We start from the raw sequence: 18,349 nt of genomic DNA, 5'->3' as shown, positions 1-18,349 counted from the left end.
AATGGGAATTTTAAAAAGTCCGTCTCCGCGGAGCGTTTTTGCGTTGTTGTCTTATCGATGCAGAAAGCCACCCATGTGTCGTCCCTCGACGCCGTCGTAGCAAATGCTCCCGGTTCATCATCAGCCTCACAATCGAGAGAGAGCGTGCAAATCGTCTGTGGCTCGCGCTGCCGTGCGCCGTTGATTGCTTTGGCAGGTCGGAAAAGCGCGACGCAGCGCAAGCCTTGTTTGTTTAGTGTCTGGACGAGACAAGCCATGTCTTTGGATGCAAAAAAACACGTTCTGCGGCTTGCTCCATGGCGCGCTAACGCTTATCGAGGGCCGCTCTTATCAACTTGGACCAGGGGGATTGGGGCCAGTTGAAGCCACCGTGGCGGTTGGGTAGTTTTGATTCAGCTGGGAAAACAGCGATGCGTCGAGGTGGCGGTGGTCCTTTCTTGGCATCGTGATGCTTGTGACTTTAGCCTCACGTCCAAAGGGGGGGGTGGGAGAAGAAAGAACTATTATGCGCCTACAACGGACCCCCCTCCTCCTTTGGGCACGATCCTTCAACCCACGTTGCTTCCACGATGAGCTGATTATGGCGGATCCCTGACGAGGAGCTGGATCTTTGCGGTCTTATTTCGAGAGTGACTCGTCCCGAATTGCTTGGGCAAAACGCCTATTGAAGCGTTGTAAAGCCACGTATTGGGAAATGTATTCACATTCACGCCACCTGCGAAGCTACCAACGCAGAAGCGGTCAGAAGGCCGCCGCCACAACAAGCCTCAATTCGTGGTGAAGTTGTTATATCGGCAATTTCCGTCTCATGGAAGAGTTAAAACGCCCGACAAGCAACAGAGCCCAAGGTCAGGGGTGACCTTGAAATCACCACCATGGCGAGGAATCGAGGATGGTTGACCGCAGCCTCCCCCCCCGGGCGAGGCGACACATGTGATGCCGCCTATACTGATGGAAGAGGCGTTCCACTCCATGGATGGCATGCCCTCCAGAAAATGCTCTCTGGAACACATGCCTCTCGTCCTCCTTGGATGGCGGTGATGGTTACACGGCTCCTCTCCCAAGCCCTGTTTCATGTTTTTAACGGACCACCATAATGCGTTCAGAGATGGGAATCCTGTTCACGGCCATCAACGCCGTGGTCACCTAGGGCTATAAACAGCTTCGGCATCATTTAACCAGGATTTGGGGCGCCATTCCTCCCCCCTCGAAGCGTCATCCGGGGAACCGGGGCGTCCGCAGCGTCCCTCTTCCGGCGTGCCGGACACCCGGGGTTTTCCGCGTAGTTCTCTATAGGATGCTGTCGCGCCCCTCTAGGATGGATCCATGCTACTTCCAGTGGCTGAAAGGGGGCTTGGGCTGTGAGGAACTTCTTCTCTAAGACCCAGGGTGTCGGGACTATGGATGAAGGATTGGGCGGCGAGAGGCTCAGGGAAAGTTATGGCCCGGTGACGGAGGCACTGCACAGATGGTCCTGATCGGTTAGACGAGATATGCAAAGAGGATCAGGTCCCGCTTCCGAGGCTGAATTCGAGGCTGAATCCGAGGCTGAAGACGTTCAGAGTCGGAAAGAAAATTACCATGCGGAAGAGGGTGGTGAGTTCTGTCTCGAAAAGTCAAGGAGGCTCATTTCTAGTTGTCAGGGACAACATATTGTCACGTAGACCTTGAGCATTCTGGAAAATGCTCTGCGTAGTATGATAGCATGTATCATCTATATATACCTTTCGACCAAATAACCCATATAGTATGGGGGTGAGCTATAGAATCTAGTATCCTCGCCCATGGGAAGAAAGAAAAGCAGACAGGTTTCTAATCACTATGATGGACCCAGGGCTTTACATCAAGTTGATTCTCTGTCTCAATCATTATCGTGCGCTCCCAAGCCTATGACTGCGGCTTGGTGGGCCTAAAGCCGGGTATTTCGCAGTTTATGATACATAGTGATTGACTGCTGCATGCCGTCTACAAACTTCCCGGCATGCTGTTGAGCCAGGAAAAGTCGCTCACGTCGAAGGATATTGCGTCCATGTCAAAGGCAGTATCTTGCTCCATGGACGGAAAAGGCATATCAAAGGTCTCTTGCTGATCATTGGACATGCTTGGCACGGCTGGGTTGACCTCCGAGTTCGGAAGACTAGTCGACTGCGGTTGCTGCTCCTGGAACATCTTTGTCGAGAGGATCTGCAGCGCCGCCGTGCATCTCCTCGCTGACGGACTGAGGCTTTCGTGGTCGTGGAGAAGGCCCATCGCTTGGTTCCACGAGCGGGAAATATCCAGAGATGAGAATACCGCCGGCTGAAGCCTCGCCGCAACGAGAACGGTCGCTGCTGTGTAGATGTAGAACACGCGGTATCACCAGGCGGGGAGTAGGCCGAGTGAGCCGTCGTGGCGTTGGAACTGGACGATGAACGAAATGAGGCTTTGCGCGGCCTCGACACATACCATCGCGCACTGTTGCACGACGCGCGAAGAGAGGTCATCATGGACCCGGGATGGTTCCGGGGACTGCGATAGACAGAAACAAGCAAGCATGGGTCTGAGGAGCGGCATGCGAGCGTGAAGAAGCCTGGAGAAGGGTCAGAACAACAGTGTGAATGGATGGAGCGAGACTTTGCCGCTCAACTTACCTGATGCGCAGAATTACCGCCTGTCTCCGGAACACCTCATCCAAAGTTGTTTCGGGTTCGCTGATTCTCAAAAAGCTGGGGAGACTCTTATCTCATCTAGTCAATTGCTGGTCCAGCTGTAAGGCTTTGCCGAGGTCTAGCTCGGGTCGCTCCGAGGAACGCTGGCTGTTGTGACCTGCACCATCGGGGTGTATGGGCCATCTCAACGGCGAGGTCGATGAGTAGAAGGCCAGGACTGCATGATGGATCACTTCGTAGAGCTCTGGAGACTTATGAAAGAAGCCATGGTACCGAAGCTTGTGCAAGGAGACAGCGTCCAGTTGGAGTCCGTTCTCGGTGGTGTCGCCCGCGTCTGGTATCGACGGCAGAACCACGCTCGAAGCGAGTTGATCTGAAATCATGGCCGGCCGCCCGTGCGTGATGGCGATCATCTTATACTGTCGAGTAAGAAACCTGTCTTGTGAGGCCCGAAACGCGAAAGTATCCTTACCGGTCCATCAGGAGGCATCCATGCCAGATGCGTTTAACGAGATTCCTTTCGGACTCGCTCGAAAGCCCCGACGACGTCTCGGGCAAATGCAACCCAAGGCCTTGGGCGATCCTCACGACCGATCCTACAACCATCCATGTCTGGTGTGGATTATTGGTGCTCTGTAGGTATTGGCTCATGATGAGCAGACACTGGATAAGCTCGATGGATTACCCCAGAGGCCGAATTGAAGCAGATCCTGCGCCCGTTCAAAGTATGCTTGGCTAGACGAATATCGTTGCTCGGGCGTCATGCACTCAATCAACTGCGTGGAGAGCGCGAAGATGAGGTTAAGAATGCTCACGAAGATGCGTTCGTCAGCATCGATCGTGGTCCCGGCGAAGAGTGCTCTGTAAGAATGCTCGAATCTCTGCTGGTCAAGAAATGGGTATAACGGGTCGACGTAATACCAATAGAGATCCATCAAGTGATCGGCCTGCTTCCGAGCCGGTAAGACGTAATCTGCCTGACTTCCTGGACCTCCCTCATTGAGGGGCAACGCAGGCCGAAAGAGAGAGTTCTTTACACCTTTGGCCTCCGTCCTCGAGCCCAGCCGCGCATCAATGGCATCCTTGATCTGGTTCGTGAACGAACCGGCGCTGCTGCTGCCGAACTACTCACCGGTGACCTTCCCGTCTTCACGGACTGTGGTCATCGAGTCAACAACCGAGGGGCTAGCGTCAGATGGAGTTACTGGATGCCTTTCAAAGCGGCTTCGCCTCGCGAGATACGGCCCTGGGGACGTCGTCGATTCTACTGTTGCAGGTGGACGAGTAGTGGGCGCCGTCAAAGGTTGCACAAAGCTGGCATCTGGCGGCGTGTGTATACTCTTTGGCAATCTCCCCCCGGAACTGCTTGGGCTGACCTCGCCAGTCCTCTCTCTCGGGAAAGATTTATCGACGGCTTCGGAGCTGTATTTACACCCGTCCCTCAGATCTGTCCTCTTCCAGCAGTTTCCGCATGCTGTGTCCTCATATCAGCTCTAAAACCGCCAAAGCATCTCATGGCATGTCGCAAGGCATCGTTCGAGGACGATCCAAATCGTTCCGGTGTAATAACTGACGGCTTAAGAATCTCGGATACAAAGAAAGGTCTTGACAGCGCAGGAGGAACTGCTCACTGATAACTCACCTGGTCGTGCCCCGTCGCATTTAGCCTTCCTCCTCCGGCATGCTTCGCATGCCACATCAATCTTGATTCGCTTCGGCTTTGGCTCCATTATTTCCCTGTGACTTCGGGAGAACCCCCAGACGCAGAGAAACCGGTGTGTAGGGGTGCTGCCCCGAGAGGGCAGAAGCTCCGGGAAGCCGGGGGCAGGACAGAGCTCGGAATGACGTTGGTAGTCTCGGAACTGCCAATGCAGGGCTCCAAGAACCTGTCAAGGATCTCGAAGAGCTTTCGGTCGCGCAGCCAAGACGTGAGACAGCGGAGAACAAGCTCATTTTGCGGATGAAATGTTTGCATCGTGAAGGTTAGGGGTCTGGGGATGGCACCGAGTTCCGAGGTCGCTTGAGGAACCTCCCCCAGACATGGAAGAGCCACAATGCGACCAGCGGGGGACTCGGAGAGCGGAACGAAACTTGATACGTCCAAACGGGTTCTCTCCAAATTATTCCTTGTCAAACCCCGGTTTCTCCAGTTTCCCCTATGCTTGGCTTTTGCCGACTTTTTCCAGCTCACGTCGCAGTCAAGTGTTGCGACTGACATTCGTCAATCCGGGGGAACAGTTGGTTGACCTATCGCCCCGTGAGAGATTGCATTCCTACTCACCTCAAGGAGGATCGTGCGCATGACATAAAACCCCGCGTCCAAAGTCAGAATCCCTGCTTATGCGTGGAGAGGGGATTCTCTGTTGGAGAACTGCTTTAGGTGTGAGAATAAGCGGAAGTTGGGGACAACAATAGCCTTCTTCAACAATATTCGATTGATTCGATCGTTCAATTGGCCATCCGGTCCGCAAAGACTTAACATCGTTTGATCTTGTCTTCCTATCTTTCGTCAGGAAAGTCGTAAAGTCTAATGCGATCAGTATGCGCCATTCCTGCAATGATAAGCAACACTTCCGCCAAATGTATTGAAGAGCCCGTGAAGTAATTCCCAGCAAGACTTGTTGGCGAGGAGCTCAAGCCTCTGTATCTGCATAATCTTCCACCTCTTGAACCTTGGCGTCATCGGCCTTTCCTTCGCCAATACCGCAAGCACCAAGTCTGTGGTTCTTGCCGTCGAAGATTTCGGCAATCTGCTGCAAGGTTCGGCCCTTTGTCTCGGGAAAAGGTAGCCATATCAAGAAGAGCAAAAGGGTCAAGAGGATGCAGAAGACAATGTAGTACTTCCAGCCCAGGGTGGCCAGTCCGATAGGGTTGCAAAAGCTGGCCAATAATAAGACTGATGAATGTAGAACTGAGGGCAATCGTTAAGACCCTTCCACACTGACTGTACGGGAAAATCTCAACCGGGTACGCCATTAGGAGCGGCGTCCAGGCAATGTCGTGGAAGAAGTAATAAATGAAGATGAATGCTGCTACGGCATAGCTAGCTCTCTCGTCTTTCGTTCTGCTGAAGACACTCGTGAGGATGGTCTACGCGACGTAACATACAAGCACAGCCCTAGTGTAAGCGAGAAAGAGCTTCCGTCGACTAATCCGGTCAACCATCATGACACCAGCAAACACCGCTGCAATCCAATTGAACAATTGGAGGAGACCGTTGATGAGGCCTTGATCCTTGGTCGCTGTGATCCCAACTATGTTCAGAACAAGATTGACGTAGTACGAAACAGGCTAGGAACCACTCCATTGTGAGCCAACACCGACAATGCAGACAATGAGCACCCGGCGGCGGTTCGAAGCCCGACATAAGAAGATTCCTTGGCAGCCTCGGTTTTGAGGCGAATGTTCTCTTTGATCTGCCTGATTTCATAGTCGACAAGGGCTGAGGACTCGTCGCCACCGGCGTGGTGGCAGATGAGAAGCCCTCAGGCCTGTTCGGTCTTCCCGTGGGCAACGAGCCATCTCGGAGGCTCTGGAATGAAGTAGAAGAATGCCACCTGAAATGCCGGGATTGCACCCTGCAAGACAGAAGGAATTCTCCAAGCTCACGTGGAAGACATACAGAGAGTTGCATATGTAGACAAGGCGGCGATATTAGCTCCGAGAAACTGGCAACCGTATTTCAGCACAGCTTTGGTGTGGCGAAGGATAGGACAGACTTGCGAGAAAGGTGTTATAGAGCGCACTTATTTTACCTCCCATCGTAGGGTAGGCAAGTAATGTAACGAGGATCGGCGCAGGATGCGCAATGAAGGCAGTGGCGGCGCCCAGAAGCCAACGAGAGATGATAAACATGAGCAGATTCCGGCTGGCGCCCTGGATGGCCGCTCCGACGAGGAGAAAGAAGAACCCAAGCTATATGGGGGCCTTTCTGGCGTACTTGTCTGCCAGTTATGTCGGCGGAACTAGGCCCATGATCTTTCCAATGGGATACACAGCGTTCATAGTTCCGAATATAGACAAAGTCAGGTTGTCAAAGTATCCGTGCCATTGCCCGAGTGTTTGAACCGTTCGTCATTGCACCTATTATCACATACATTCAGAAACCTTACTTGGTAGACTTGTTTTGGGTGGAAACATACCGTCAAAGCCAACTGCTGCCGACGACAACACTGGGATCAAGAGGATCAGGTTGAGCAGAAGCAAGTGCTTGGTACGGTACCATGGTGTAGGGATTTCGGGTAGCACCTAGCTTGATTGTTTGAGCCCATGGGGATGATACTAGTAGGAGACAACACAACGTACCGCGAGCAAGTCAGATCCGACGGCCTGGGCATCCGGCTTCGACTTTTCAGTCGTGCTCGGCTTGAGGAATCCCATCCTACGTCTTTGCCGAACCGAACTGGGACTGGACCAGAAACTGCCAATCGTTCACAGACTACCGTCACAATCAGTTAAAAGCAGCAAGGTTCTTGAGCCAGGATCAACCCAAGTCCATCAAGGTTTGGGGAAGAGCGGAGAGACATATAATATACGCAAGGATAATGGAATTATCACGATGGCTGGACCGGCCAAGAAGCCTGCCTATCCAGATGATTCAAGGGCGCTGGTTCGTCCCCGGGTCGACCCCCGAAAAGGATGACCTTTCTCCACGGGGTGTGTGGATTCTTCCCCAAACCAAAGCCTGTATTGGAGCCTGCCTGATTCGCTGTCCGCGGTAGAGGACGCCTTCGCCGAACTCGGGAATCGGATGGCAGGTTGGACAGGATGAACGCCATCCATGTTGTAAACTTAATGCCTATTAAGCCCATGACCGCTTTCGGGATTTCGTTATGCCGACAGAATGAATGGGGGGCTCACCACGCTCACACCGATGGCAAAGGCTCCCCGAAGAGAGCGACCAATGGACGGTTCGGTCGGGGGTGGTCCCCGAGCGTAAAGAGTTTGAAGCAAGCTCTATGACGCGCAACACAAGTAAGTGAGGGGGAGAATGAAGCTCATGGAGGCCATTGCGTTGGATCTGAAACGATTCTGCGGAGAGCTGCGAGACGAACGCTGCGATGATTAAACTTGCGATTGCCGATGGCTCACCATCCTCCTCTCATCCTCGGTCGCTGTTGTCCCCGACACATGATACTAGGTAGCGACGGATCTCCCGAAAGTCATCCATCTTCGTAATGGACCCACCGCCGAAGAGGATGAGAATGGACGCCGATCGGGGTTTCCCCGACATGGGCATGCCCAGCGGATCGCCTCCCGGCCGTCTTGGTGTCCCTGTAGATCATGCGCACGCCCAGCAAGCCGACCCCAGGATACCGAAGCAAAGGACTTGGTCTCGCGCATCATCCGCATGTCAGACTTGTCGCGGACGCAAGACCAAATGCGATAACGAGAGGCCCATTTGCGGCTACTGCAGGAGAGTTGGCGCAACTTGTACCTACATCGAAGACTCGGTTCCCGCCACGTCGTTGTAAGTTGCCTTCCTGGGGTCCCCACGTTGCAATCAGTTCGTGTCCGGTTACACTTTGAGTATCGACCCGTGGGATATGACGGACGGACACTGATAGGTGTGGATGACGACGCTAGATGCCAAGGGGTTGGGCCGCGCCTGTTGGGAGCAATAGAGAACCTGGCCAACCTCATCCAACGCAACGAGGACAACTTTCGCGCCATCCCACAACTCAGCCGCGATCTTTCCCGTGACTCTGCCGACTACCCAGACAGCCCGACATTTCAAGGCGGACGCCCTGAACCTAATATTCTTGGCCAAGACAGCGCCGCCGGTGGCTCGACAAGTCTCTCGCTATCAGACTCCGCCGGCCTGGATTCCGTGCTCGAGTGGCCCATATTTCCCAAGCCTGTACCATTCGCGATAGACCCTTTCAGCCATGCCTCTCCCCGGGCTGAGGTGTTCTCCCCGAGGTCACCTCCAGCCATGGAGTTCTACGAACTGTCCCGGCTTGTTGACCTGTTTCTTGCAAACGTCAATCCCATGAATCCTGTAATTGATGGTCAAGTGCTGCGTCAGATGCTGAAGCAAGTTGCGGAGAACGGCCCTGACTGGTCGGCTGCAACTTGTATCGTTGCGCTTACATGTGCTCTTGGCGCCATATCACAAAGACCTGGACAGAGGACACCTAGTGGGACCCCTCGCGGGTACTCTGTGGAACCTAATCGTCATCTGGCCTCGCGATACTGGTCCGTCGCGGAGAAGCGGCTGGGGTTTTCCATGGGATCGCCAGGGTGGGAATCTGTCCAATGCTTGTGCCTGGCAGGGTAAGACGGCCCCTCCCGCATGTCTGTTTGACTCGTTGTCCTTGTCAACAGGGCTGACAAGGGTAGAATCTGGCACATGTATAACATGGATCCCCTACAGGCCTGGAAATGTTTCAGTATGGCGAGCAACACGTGGTACACCACCTCGCTGATGAACAAGTATTAGGCTCATTCTCATGACAATGTCTGGGTATCCCTTGGCTGACAAAAACCGCAGGCTGGCAAAGTCATCCGGCAAAGCCGAAACGCCGTCTGACTTCCCCCAGTCACTATCACTAGAGCAGATACTCTACTTCACCTGCTTCAAGTCTGAGTGGTACGTATTATTTGAGCCTGTAGCCTGTATGATAGGTCGGCCGTTGGCTCACCGTATCTTAGTGAGCTCGCGTTTGAGCTTTCTCTGCCCGGCTCCATCTTGGCCGGGGTGGACTATCCATATAGCCTGCCCAACCCCTCCAGTCCTGGGGTTGTGAATATTGACAACAAGCCCCTCCTCATGGAACACAGATCTTGGCATTACTACCTAGCCGAGATCTCCGCGAGGCATCTCATCAACCTCATCAAGCAGGCTCAGAAGAGGTCGCCTTTAAATCTGACCGATGCCGGCATTGACCGCATGCTCGAGGTCTTTGACGTGTATGAAGCCCAGCTGACGGACTGGTACGAGCAATTGCCTCCGCCAATCTCGTTTCAAGTCCCAGCCGGAGAAATATCCCCACTTGCCGATGACTTGTGCCAAATGCTGCGTTCGCGGTACCTGGCAATCCGAGAGTTACTCTGCAGGCCGTTTGTGCGGCTAGCCACAACCATTTCCATTCCCGTAACAGTGTCGGAACACGCCCTTACGAGGGTAGCGGAGATCACCTCCAGAGGGTTGCAGTACTGCCTATACAGGATACAGGCCACCTCATCGACGCCACATCATGGCCTTTGGCTCCAGCTGCGAGGCTTCGTAACATGCTCTCTGATGCTAACGGCCGCCGAACGCGCTCAAACGATACCCTCGCTCAACATACCAAGTAGAATGGCGTACCCGAAGAACTGGAAGAGAACGATTTTGGTTCAAAAAGACATACTGTCAAACTGTTGGGAGTTCGACGAAGGTGGCATCAGTGACTGCGCCAGGGTACTAGACTGGGCGCTCGCAAAGTTCACTGTTTAATTCAATGTACTGTGGCTGTTGTAAAATTTGTTTAAAGCTATATATTGTACGTCATACAAGCACCATTTCTACTGTTGTTGGATCTTCCCCTCCTGCCACCTGTCTGTAGATTGGACACAGGAACACATATTCGCATCATTATGTTATTCCAAACCCGTCTCACAGGTAGATTTCCTCCGGCACTCTAATCTTGATCAAAACTGAATCCTACCCTAGCCTTGAGTCAGGCTCAGTCTGCGGTGGCATGTGGGAAAGAGTTTGGTGGAGTGCGTAACCAAAAAAAAGGGGGAAAAAAGAAAGAAAAGAAAAAGGCCTCAGGGCCGGGATGGGCTGATATGAGACATGGGCCGTCGGCGCGTAGTAAGTAACTTTTGCTCAAAGGTTGGGCCATGATCACACCCACATGGAACGCCCTAAATATTTATCGAGAGGCGTAGAACATTGAAAGAGGCTCCTCCAAGAGCAAAGACGCAAATCAACGCGTAAGGAGCCTTAGCAAGGTTTCTTCTGGCGTGGCCAGATCATTCGACGACGGATTTGCGACATATCACTAGATTCATGTCCGAGAATTTGACATCGGGAGTACTCCCCGACTGCACCGCCGGCCGCATTTCCCGAATGCGCAGCTCCCCGGGCATCTTGAACTACCGGCACACCTAATGAAACGGGCGATTCTAATGGCTCATTTGCTTTCGGTTCGGGCTTTGCAACGCGTCTGCAGACCGCAGATGAAATGATTTTGCGTTTTCTGGCGAGGTTAAACTATCAGACCAAACCTTCTTTTTTGCTACAGTGAGTGAGTGAGCCGCCTCATGGTTTTAACGGCAGTTGCATGTGCTGCGAGGCAACAACAAGCTGAGCCCTTGCTCGACTACAGCGCACTAATAAAATGCTGACCGGCGTCTCCGGCATGTTTTCGGTTCCAGTCGAAGGCTCTCATTATGTGTGTTCCAGATGTCGACAGGCGGGGCGATAAATTCGTTTTATCATTCCTCGTAGAGCCGTTGTCAAAGTCATCAGGGCGGCCGTTGAAGACATCAGCAGCTGTGAAATCAACACTTTCCGCATCATTGGTGTTAGTTGCGCAACCAGACACTGCGGAGTCAGTACGGTCACATGAGAGGACCATCTCTAGTGATGAGAACCGAGTTATGGCATGTGAGATTTCGTACTCCAGCGCTACCCCTCAAAGTGTTCCACCACCGACTCAGTGATGAATCCTACCTCAGTTGCGATCCCTGTTTGGTTGATGTCCTTGTAGGACTTCACTAATCAGAAGATCACAAGTATTAAATACAAAATCCGTAGCCATATCAGTTTTAGTAGATATACCTATGAATGATGGCCGTTTGATCTGTGAAGCAACGTTGCAGAGCATTCTGGCAAGGCGGTGATGATTCCGCGGATGGTCAACCGGCTAGTAGATGTCATCAGGAAAAGGTCGACTGATCAAATCTCTCTTTTGGTATGGGTAATCTGATGGTGAGCAGCCGTTCAGCTGTGCTAATGCCTCAATTGTCACAGATTAAAAAATCATTTCCGCTTCCTCAGGCGATGTAGATCATAGCTTCTTAGATGCTTGGGTCTCAGCAAGAAAGTTGCATTGTCTTTGTCGATTCACCACATGATTTGTATGGTACTATGGTGCTTTTGTCGCCTCTGAAGGCAGCCTGAAAGCTATAAATGGCATTGTAAGCGTCTCTGGCATGGTAAGTCGGCTTCAATCGACTTTCGTACACAAGCGGGGTCAAACTGGACACATGCAATCAGCAGTAACCTCTTCCAGTGTGGCCTTCACACGTGCTACCAGATGTCAAAACCCTCCGTAGATATGACCGTGACTTGGCCCAATCGCAAATACTACCCAACTTTGTATTACATCTTATTCCTGTGATGATGCCATAAGACCATCTACGTGTCTTGAAGACCATATTAATGCTTGAAATGAATCAGATATAATGCATAATGGAACCTAGATAGAATCAGTTACCCAGTATTGCTCTATGCCTACCGCGTTTGATCGAATTGCTACAAATTATTGCCTCTCCCATCTACATGTTTGGAAGGAAGCCCTCGGGGCTAGAGAGACGAATCTTGGGGCCCACCTGTTCGAATGGGCTAAGATGTTACCACAAAGTGAAAACAATATCGGGGATCGATCTGCATCATCTGCATTGGATAAGATCTTGTGTTCATTTATATCTATTTGGTACTTCCTTCTCTCAAACTTCATCTAGACTGGCACAACGCGTGTCCATCACTTGACCAGGAGAAGTAGGACGGAAGTGGGCCTTGGGGCAAGTAAGCCAGGGCCTTGAGTGACTCCTCGGCAAACTCAACAAGAATTTCAAACACGCTCTCAAAGTTGATTGTGTCATAGTAGATTCCATAAAACATGCATTCAGTATACCATGTAAGCACTCGCTTTTCCGGTGCTCTCGTCTTTCGGAGCCAGGTTACTTGAGGATTGAACGCAACACCTGAGATCATGGCCTCAGCTCTTCCTTAGCCTGTCATAGACTTCCCCTGGGACCTACTCCGACGGCCTTTTGATCTGGCAATCAGCACAGCACTTCACGCATACCCTGCCGTGCATCTCATTCCATCCCATGCTGGAAGGAGTTTGCCGTAAACGGCAAGTAAGGTGGAGTTGAAGTGCGCCTTCAGGTTCTCATTTGCGGTTTGTTGACTTTAACCGTCGTGAAAGCCCAACGCGCTCGGTTTTACTAAGACACTGCGCCTAGACAACCAGGGCCCAGCTCAGCACACTTCTTGGCCTTGTATGCTCATTTCACACTTTCCTGGGATCAGATTCCTATAACTTTCAGAACCGGGACTTGAAGTGGGGTTGAGCCCGGAAGAGCAGTTGATGCATTTGAGATCTTCTCGGAATGACTTTGTGTTTATCTTTGACTCATTTCCCCAAAGAAACGTTGCGGCATCCCATGGTTGGAGTCTCATGTTGAGCTCTATAATATTCAGTCCGCTCGTCAGGCATACATCGTTGATCATATCTCTATCGAGTTCTATAGCTTCTTCATATCTGCGGAAGTCGCTCAATCATTCGGAATCAATCCATTCAAAGGGCGGTAGTTGGTTCTCTCTTCGGTCGAACCTACGGCGTTCCTCCGGGCTCATGTCAGCCCTCAGGGCAGCAGCCTCGGCGCTCAGATCATCCACCTCCATGTCCGCCACAGCCTCGGCGAGAAGCTCGCCTGCTTCCCCTTGGTCCATATCGTTGTCGTTGTCGTTGTCGTCGTCGTCGTCGTCGCTATCCTCCATCTCGAAGTCTTCATCATCGGCGTCGTCCACGTCCTGCGCCATCTTTTGGCGCTCTCGTTCCTGCACTTGGCGACGCCAAGCCTGCAGGGCGGTTATGCACTCGTCATGCCGAAAGTCCGCGTTCGACCATCCGTGCGCCATGTAAATATGGGCTACTTCGCGGCCAAGGCTGCCCGAAGAGGGACCAAGCACCTCGGCGTCGAGGTCCTCGGTGGGCGGCACTGGCAAAAGGTTCAGACCCAAGTCCGGCACGAGTCGGGCGAAGAAGTCCGAGACGGGATATGATTGAACAGTCCTCCAGGGCTTGTTGCGCGGGACCTTTGCGATGCCATAAGTGCCCTCCTGGAACGGCGTCAAGATGCCTCTGCTGCAGTCGACAATCCACCAGTACGGTCTGGCGCCGTTGCGCGTCTGGCGCTCGCCAAACGTAAGGCAGACAACGTCAGGTGGCAGATCCATCGGCGCAGCAGGTGTATCGCCCATGGGAAGAGCTGCCAGTTCGTGAAGGCCAGCGTCTCCGCGATCGGACCACTGGCTAAAACTGCCCATATGGCGAAGATAGCGCACAGCTTTCGACCGTGGTGCGACGTTCCAGGGTCCCGGACGCGGTCCGTCGTGCATGGGCCTAGGATAAGGGAGATGGCGCAGCAAATTGATGACCGTCTCGGAGCGCCGCAGCGCACGTAGAGCTCCCACGTCAAGCTCGACATCAGTCCAGCCCCCAGGAGGGGGGAAGTCGACATATGATGCCGGAATATAAGCCATGCGCGTAAGGGTCAAGTAATACTGAGTGAGGCCTGCGACGACATCGTCAGGGTTGAAGGTGCAGTTGAGCGGGCTTTGTTCAAGAAGCGGCATGGTTGCTATTTTAAGGGATGGCGTTTGGACGGGTTCCGACAAATATGAGAGCAAAGACTGATGGAAGCTCACGAGACAAACCGACTGAGGGAGGAAATACCGTCAGGATCTTATTGCAACTGGACATGTTTTGAGCCGTGCTGCTTGGAGTTTTTCTGTCCGACAGACGCGACGCGTTTGCTTGCTTTCACCCCGCTCTAGGCAACTGACCCAATGACCAGGTCTCGATTGGTTGGACCCTTGGTATGACTCGACGACCCTTTCAAGAAGGTGGTGCGGGATGATGCAGTACCTAGTATTGTTTTCTGATTGAACGAACTGTTCTTATGTGACCAGGATACTGACCAGGGGTTGCAACGCCCCTAAGCAAGGGTTGCTGAAGAGGGCACTATCATGCTGTCAGCAGTTTAACTTCACATCAATACGGAGCGTCCATGGGCATGTCATTATGGAGATCATAGCTCATTTTGGCGGTCTTGATTCCGATCACCGTTGTTTGCCCGTCCATGCTGCTTCTCCCACAAATATCACTCACCCACCGCGGGATTCTGCTGCGGCAAAACGAAAGTCACAAGATGATGCCGACGTCGCCGACGACGATGATGACGCATGGACCTCACTCAAGTTGGCTCCAGGAGGAATGGAAGAATGAAGCAAATATCATTCATACGGTGACCCCATGATCACTCTCGAATCAGAATGCATGTCACACCGGACTACGGCCCGTCCCGAGCTGCGCCGCTGCCCAATTTCTCATCCTAACCGTTGCGTCTCCGACCCGACGAGTCTGGCCCTCGAGCAAAATGAAATCGTGAGCCTCGTGTTCTGACAGCTCAAGCAGTAGATCCAGATCGTTATTCCCACAGCTCAGGTGCTCCGAAAACGACCTGATGTCGTCCCTGAAAGCCTCTTGCTGACCCGCGGTGATGTACAGGCTCGCCGTCGCCGTCGATATGTCATCCACCCAGGCCATATCGCCGTCCATCGGCATTGCCATGGCAAGATCACTCTCGTCGGATTTGTTTCTGACGGGAAACCGTGGGTGGAGGAGCTCGGCCGTTCCATTACACACGGCTGTGGCCTTGATCATGTCGACGTAGTTGTTCTCCTTGAAAGAAGACGCCTTCGTCTTGCTGGTCAGCCACGGAGACACGAGGAAGACGCCCGCAAGACGGCTTTCGAGTCTCAAGGCCGGAATTTCGAGATGGCACGGGTGGCAGATGTGGCGAATGACGGAGCAAGCCAGGTTGCCTCCAGCGGAATCGCCGCCGATGATCAGGTCGCGGGGCTCAATGCCCGACAGGATCAGTTGATTGAGGGACGCGATGGCTTGCTGGAGCTGCGTAGGGTATCGCGCTTCGGGGACGAGGGTGTATTGCAGCACGGCAACTGCCACCTCTGCGTGCTCTCCAGGGCCGCCATTAACGTAGGATTCCCAACACCATTCAAGATGACCAGGGAGTAGTGGTACGACGTAGCCGCCCCCGTGGAAGAAGAGGACGAACTTTGTCGCCTTCTGTCTGTCACCGATCCACATGATCGAGCCGTCGTTCGCCGGGAGCATCTCAATGTGCTTTTTCAGTTTGCCAGCGTGTTCCGGATGCCTCTTTCTCTTCTTGGCGATCCATTTCTCGTACGTTCTTAGTGATGGAGGAAGCAGAAACTGGATTTCACGCGCTCGCATGCATCCCAGCGCGAAGCGGTAGTATGCGCAAATGGCAAAGAACCAGACCGAAACGCCTCTTGCGGCGGCAAAGGGCATTCCATAAGCGAAATTCCAGATGAGCTGCAAAGGAGCTTGAGTTTCAGGCGTCATCAGCAAAGCAGCACCTACAGAATACAGGAAAGTCAACGTACCGCGAAAGAGCAAGCGAAACACTAGATCTCGCTTCTCCCACAGCGAAAGCTGCGGTCTCGGTGCCTTCATGTTGCCAATCGTTCCCTCAGTCGCACGCGATAGTCGCCCAAAAGAAGACCGCCGAAGTTCGTCTGGTGTCCGACGAGTCTACGATTCCGTCGTGTGGCCGACCTAAATGTGAAAGACTGCTGCGGGTGGCCCAACCATTACGAAATCCCGCACGGCTTTGGTTGCTGCCGAACGTTCGGACAGACGGTTTGACGCGGACAGGAAACGCAAAGGCGTCTGGTGGCTCGGAAGTATCAGTGGCATGTCTGTCCGCGAAAGCACGGCCTGAAGGGCTCAGCAACGCGCCAAACATGGACCGAGGCATCTTGCGGGGTGCAAAGCGAGGGGGCATCCGCACTCGTTTAGATTTAAATAGATTGGCCGGCAGTAGCTCCGACGAAGCACCCCGCCGACAGTCCAGGCCACTTCCTGGTTCTGCTGTTCTGGATGCCCCTCATTTGACGGGCTGCAAACCTCATCTGGGTTTGGGAGCTTCATGGTTGTGCAGATCTGTGCTATCAGATTGGTCAATTTTGTTTCTGTGGTGGTGTCCCCACGGACCTCGGCTCCTCACATCAGAGGCACATTCTAGAGGTCTGGAGTGTGTTGCCCTCGGCATATGTTGAAACATGCCCATTTCGATAACTTGATTTATTGAGCTGCTGGCCTCGATTATATATCACGGCTGAATACGGAACCTTGATAGACTATCCAATTTTCAATTCGTAACCCTCGCCCTACTCTGTAGGACTGTATCGAATTTTCAACATGATTACATCGCATGAAGGCTTCACGATAGATGTGGTCGCAAGATGGCTTCGAAAATCTTTTCTAAACCCGTACCTATCGGTACCATTCGCCGCTGGTGTGACGATGGTGTCGGCAAGAAAGAACGGAGCATCCGGGTTGCTGGATCTTCGACCTGACACCGCTCAGCGTGTAGCATTTCTGGCCGCACTGGCGAGTGTTGTCATTTCAACCACACAATACCTCAACAAATGGTCAGCAAACAATTGGACGACAGATGACACCTGGGACTTCGACAAAGAGATCATTGTTGTCACTGGAGGAAGCAGTGGCATCGGCCACAGCATCATCAAGCACATTCTGGCCAGAACCCCTCGAGCCACCATTGTCGTCGTTGACCTTGCCCCGTTATCCTGGGAGCCTCCGAAAGGTTCGAATATCCACTACTTGAAGTGCGACCTCACCGATGCCACGGCGCTCAAGTCGCTCTGTACACTCATCCGAACTAAAGTTGGGGATCCCACCGTTCTCGTCAACAATGCGGGAATCGCACGGGGCCGCACCATCATGGAAGGCTCCTACGCAGATGTTGAGCTTACTATCAAGACTAATCTCATAGCACCATTCCTCCTCACTAAGGAATTCCTGCCTTACATGGTCCGCAAGAACCATGGCCACATCGTCAATATCGGGTCTATGAGCTCAGTGGTCCCTCCAGCGAGGATCGCCGACTATTCGGCCACCAAGGCCGGGCTTACCGCGATGCACGAAGTGGGTGCCATGCCAGAAGTTTCTCAGCTCTGACTCTTTGCTAAACCCCTCACTAGGCGCTCCAACTTGAGTTGAAGTACGTTCACAAAGCACCCAAAGTTCGGCAAACGCTTGGAATATTCGGCTTCATCCGCACGCCGCTTGTCACCTTTGACCCCGGTCAGCCGCACTTTGTTATACCTCTGCTCCACGTTGACTCAGTTGGTGAAGCCATCGTAGACTCTCTATACAGCGGCTTCGGAAGAACAATCTACCTGCCTGGCATTATGTCATCGGTGGTTGCTTTGGTATGGGCTCTGATGTTCCCTGCGCTAGGGACGACGCTAACAGTCTCATAGAGAGCTGGCCCAGAATGGCTGTGGCGGCTTGCGCGGGAGACCACTGCAAAAACAAAAGATATCATGTTTACCCCTCGGCAGAAAATCAATGATACTACTGGTGGGTTGGAAGCGATGGAGCCTGTGAAGGTAGAGGTGAATAGATATTAGGTACAATAGTATTTTAGGAGATTTATGTAAGATTAACTATATAAGGTGGTACTTAGAAATTAACAGCTTGCTTGTTAGACAAAGATTCTTAACTTGGCTCTTGGCAGAGCCTAAGAGCCTTTAAGAATACTATTACAGGAGGCTTATATATATATAGCAGTTATTATTAGTATTAAATAGTAGGGATTATAATAGTTACTTAATTAATTCT

General features: G+C 52.6%; 6 protein-coding genes across 6 annotated transcripts; 2 read left to right on the top strand and 4 right to left on the bottom strand.

The window, feature by feature from the left end:
- Window positions 1–1,965: 1,965 nt before the first annotated feature.
- Window positions 1,966–4,378, bottom strand: GLRG_02044 (uncharacterized protein; the record flags this gene model as incomplete). The annotated part of the gene is made up of 7 exons (XM_008092702.1): window positions 1,966–2,298; window positions 2,446–2,569; window positions 2,631–2,705; window positions 3,121–3,244; window positions 3,334–3,633; window positions 3,781–4,095; window positions 4,291–4,378. The coding sequence occupies 7 exons, from the start codon at window positions 4,376–4,378 to the stop codon at window positions 1,966–1,968; spliced, it is 1,359 nt and encodes a 452-aa protein (XP_008090893.1).
- Window positions 4,379–5,281: 903 nt separating this feature from the next.
- GLRG_02043 (lactose permease) lies at window positions 5,282–7,028 on the bottom strand (the record flags this gene model as incomplete). Its single annotated transcript, XM_008092701.1, has 6 exons — window positions 5,282–5,528; window positions 5,599–5,738; window positions 5,811–5,939; window positions 6,014–6,132; window positions 6,791–6,896; window positions 6,954–7,028. 6 exons carry the CDS (start codon window positions 7,026–7,028, stop codon window positions 5,282–5,284), a joined length of 816 nt encoding a protein of 271 aa, XP_008090892.1.
- An 824-nt stretch (window positions 7,029–7,852) lies between these two features.
- GLRG_02042 (uncharacterized protein) lies at window positions 7,853–10,086 on the top strand (the record flags this gene model as incomplete). Its single annotated transcript, XM_008092700.1, has 5 exons — window positions 7,853–8,118; window positions 8,235–8,924; window positions 8,991–9,083; window positions 9,142–9,240; window positions 9,303–10,086. The coding sequence occupies 5 exons, from the start codon at window positions 7,853–7,855 to the stop codon at window positions 10,084–10,086; spliced, it is 1,932 nt and encodes a 643-aa protein (XP_008090891.1).
- Window positions 10,087–13,146: 3,060 nt separating this feature from the next.
- GLRG_02041 (uncharacterized protein) lies at window positions 13,147–14,226 on the bottom strand (the record flags this gene model as incomplete). Its single annotated transcript, XM_008092699.1, has 1 exon — window positions 13,147–14,226. One exon carries the CDS (start codon window positions 14,224–14,226, stop codon window positions 13,147–13,149), a length of 1,080 nt encoding a protein of 359 aa, XP_008090890.1.
- Window positions 14,227–14,932: 706 nt separating this feature from the next.
- Window positions 14,933–16,153, bottom strand: GLRG_02040 (uncharacterized protein; the record flags this gene model as incomplete). The annotated part of the gene is made up of 2 exons (XM_008092698.1): window positions 14,933–16,023; window positions 16,084–16,153. 2 exons carry the CDS (start codon window positions 16,151–16,153, stop codon window positions 14,933–14,935), a joined length of 1,161 nt encoding a protein of 386 aa, XP_008090889.1.
- Window positions 16,154–16,900: 747 nt separating this feature from the next.
- On the top strand, window positions 16,901–18,117 carry GLRG_02039 (short chain dehydrogenase; the record flags this gene model as incomplete). Its single annotated transcript, XM_008092697.1, has 3 exons — window positions 16,901–17,650; window positions 17,707–17,937; window positions 17,989–18,117. Coding segments are annotated over 3 exons (1,110 nt in total), but the record flags the coding sequence as incomplete, so codon positions are not given.
- Between the last annotated feature and the right edge of the window lie 232 nt (window positions 18,118–18,349).

The sequence above is a fragment of the Colletotrichum graminicola genome, assembly GCF_000149035.1.
Source record: "Colletotrichum graminicola M1.001 genomic scaffold supercont1.6, whole genome shotgun sequence".
Taxonomy (NCBI): Eukaryota; Fungi; Ascomycota; class Sordariomycetes; order Glomerellales; family Glomerellaceae; genus Colletotrichum; species Colletotrichum graminicola.
The sequence above is the reverse complement of the archived record's forward strand: the minus strand, read 5'-3'. Positions and strand labels throughout refer to the sequence as shown.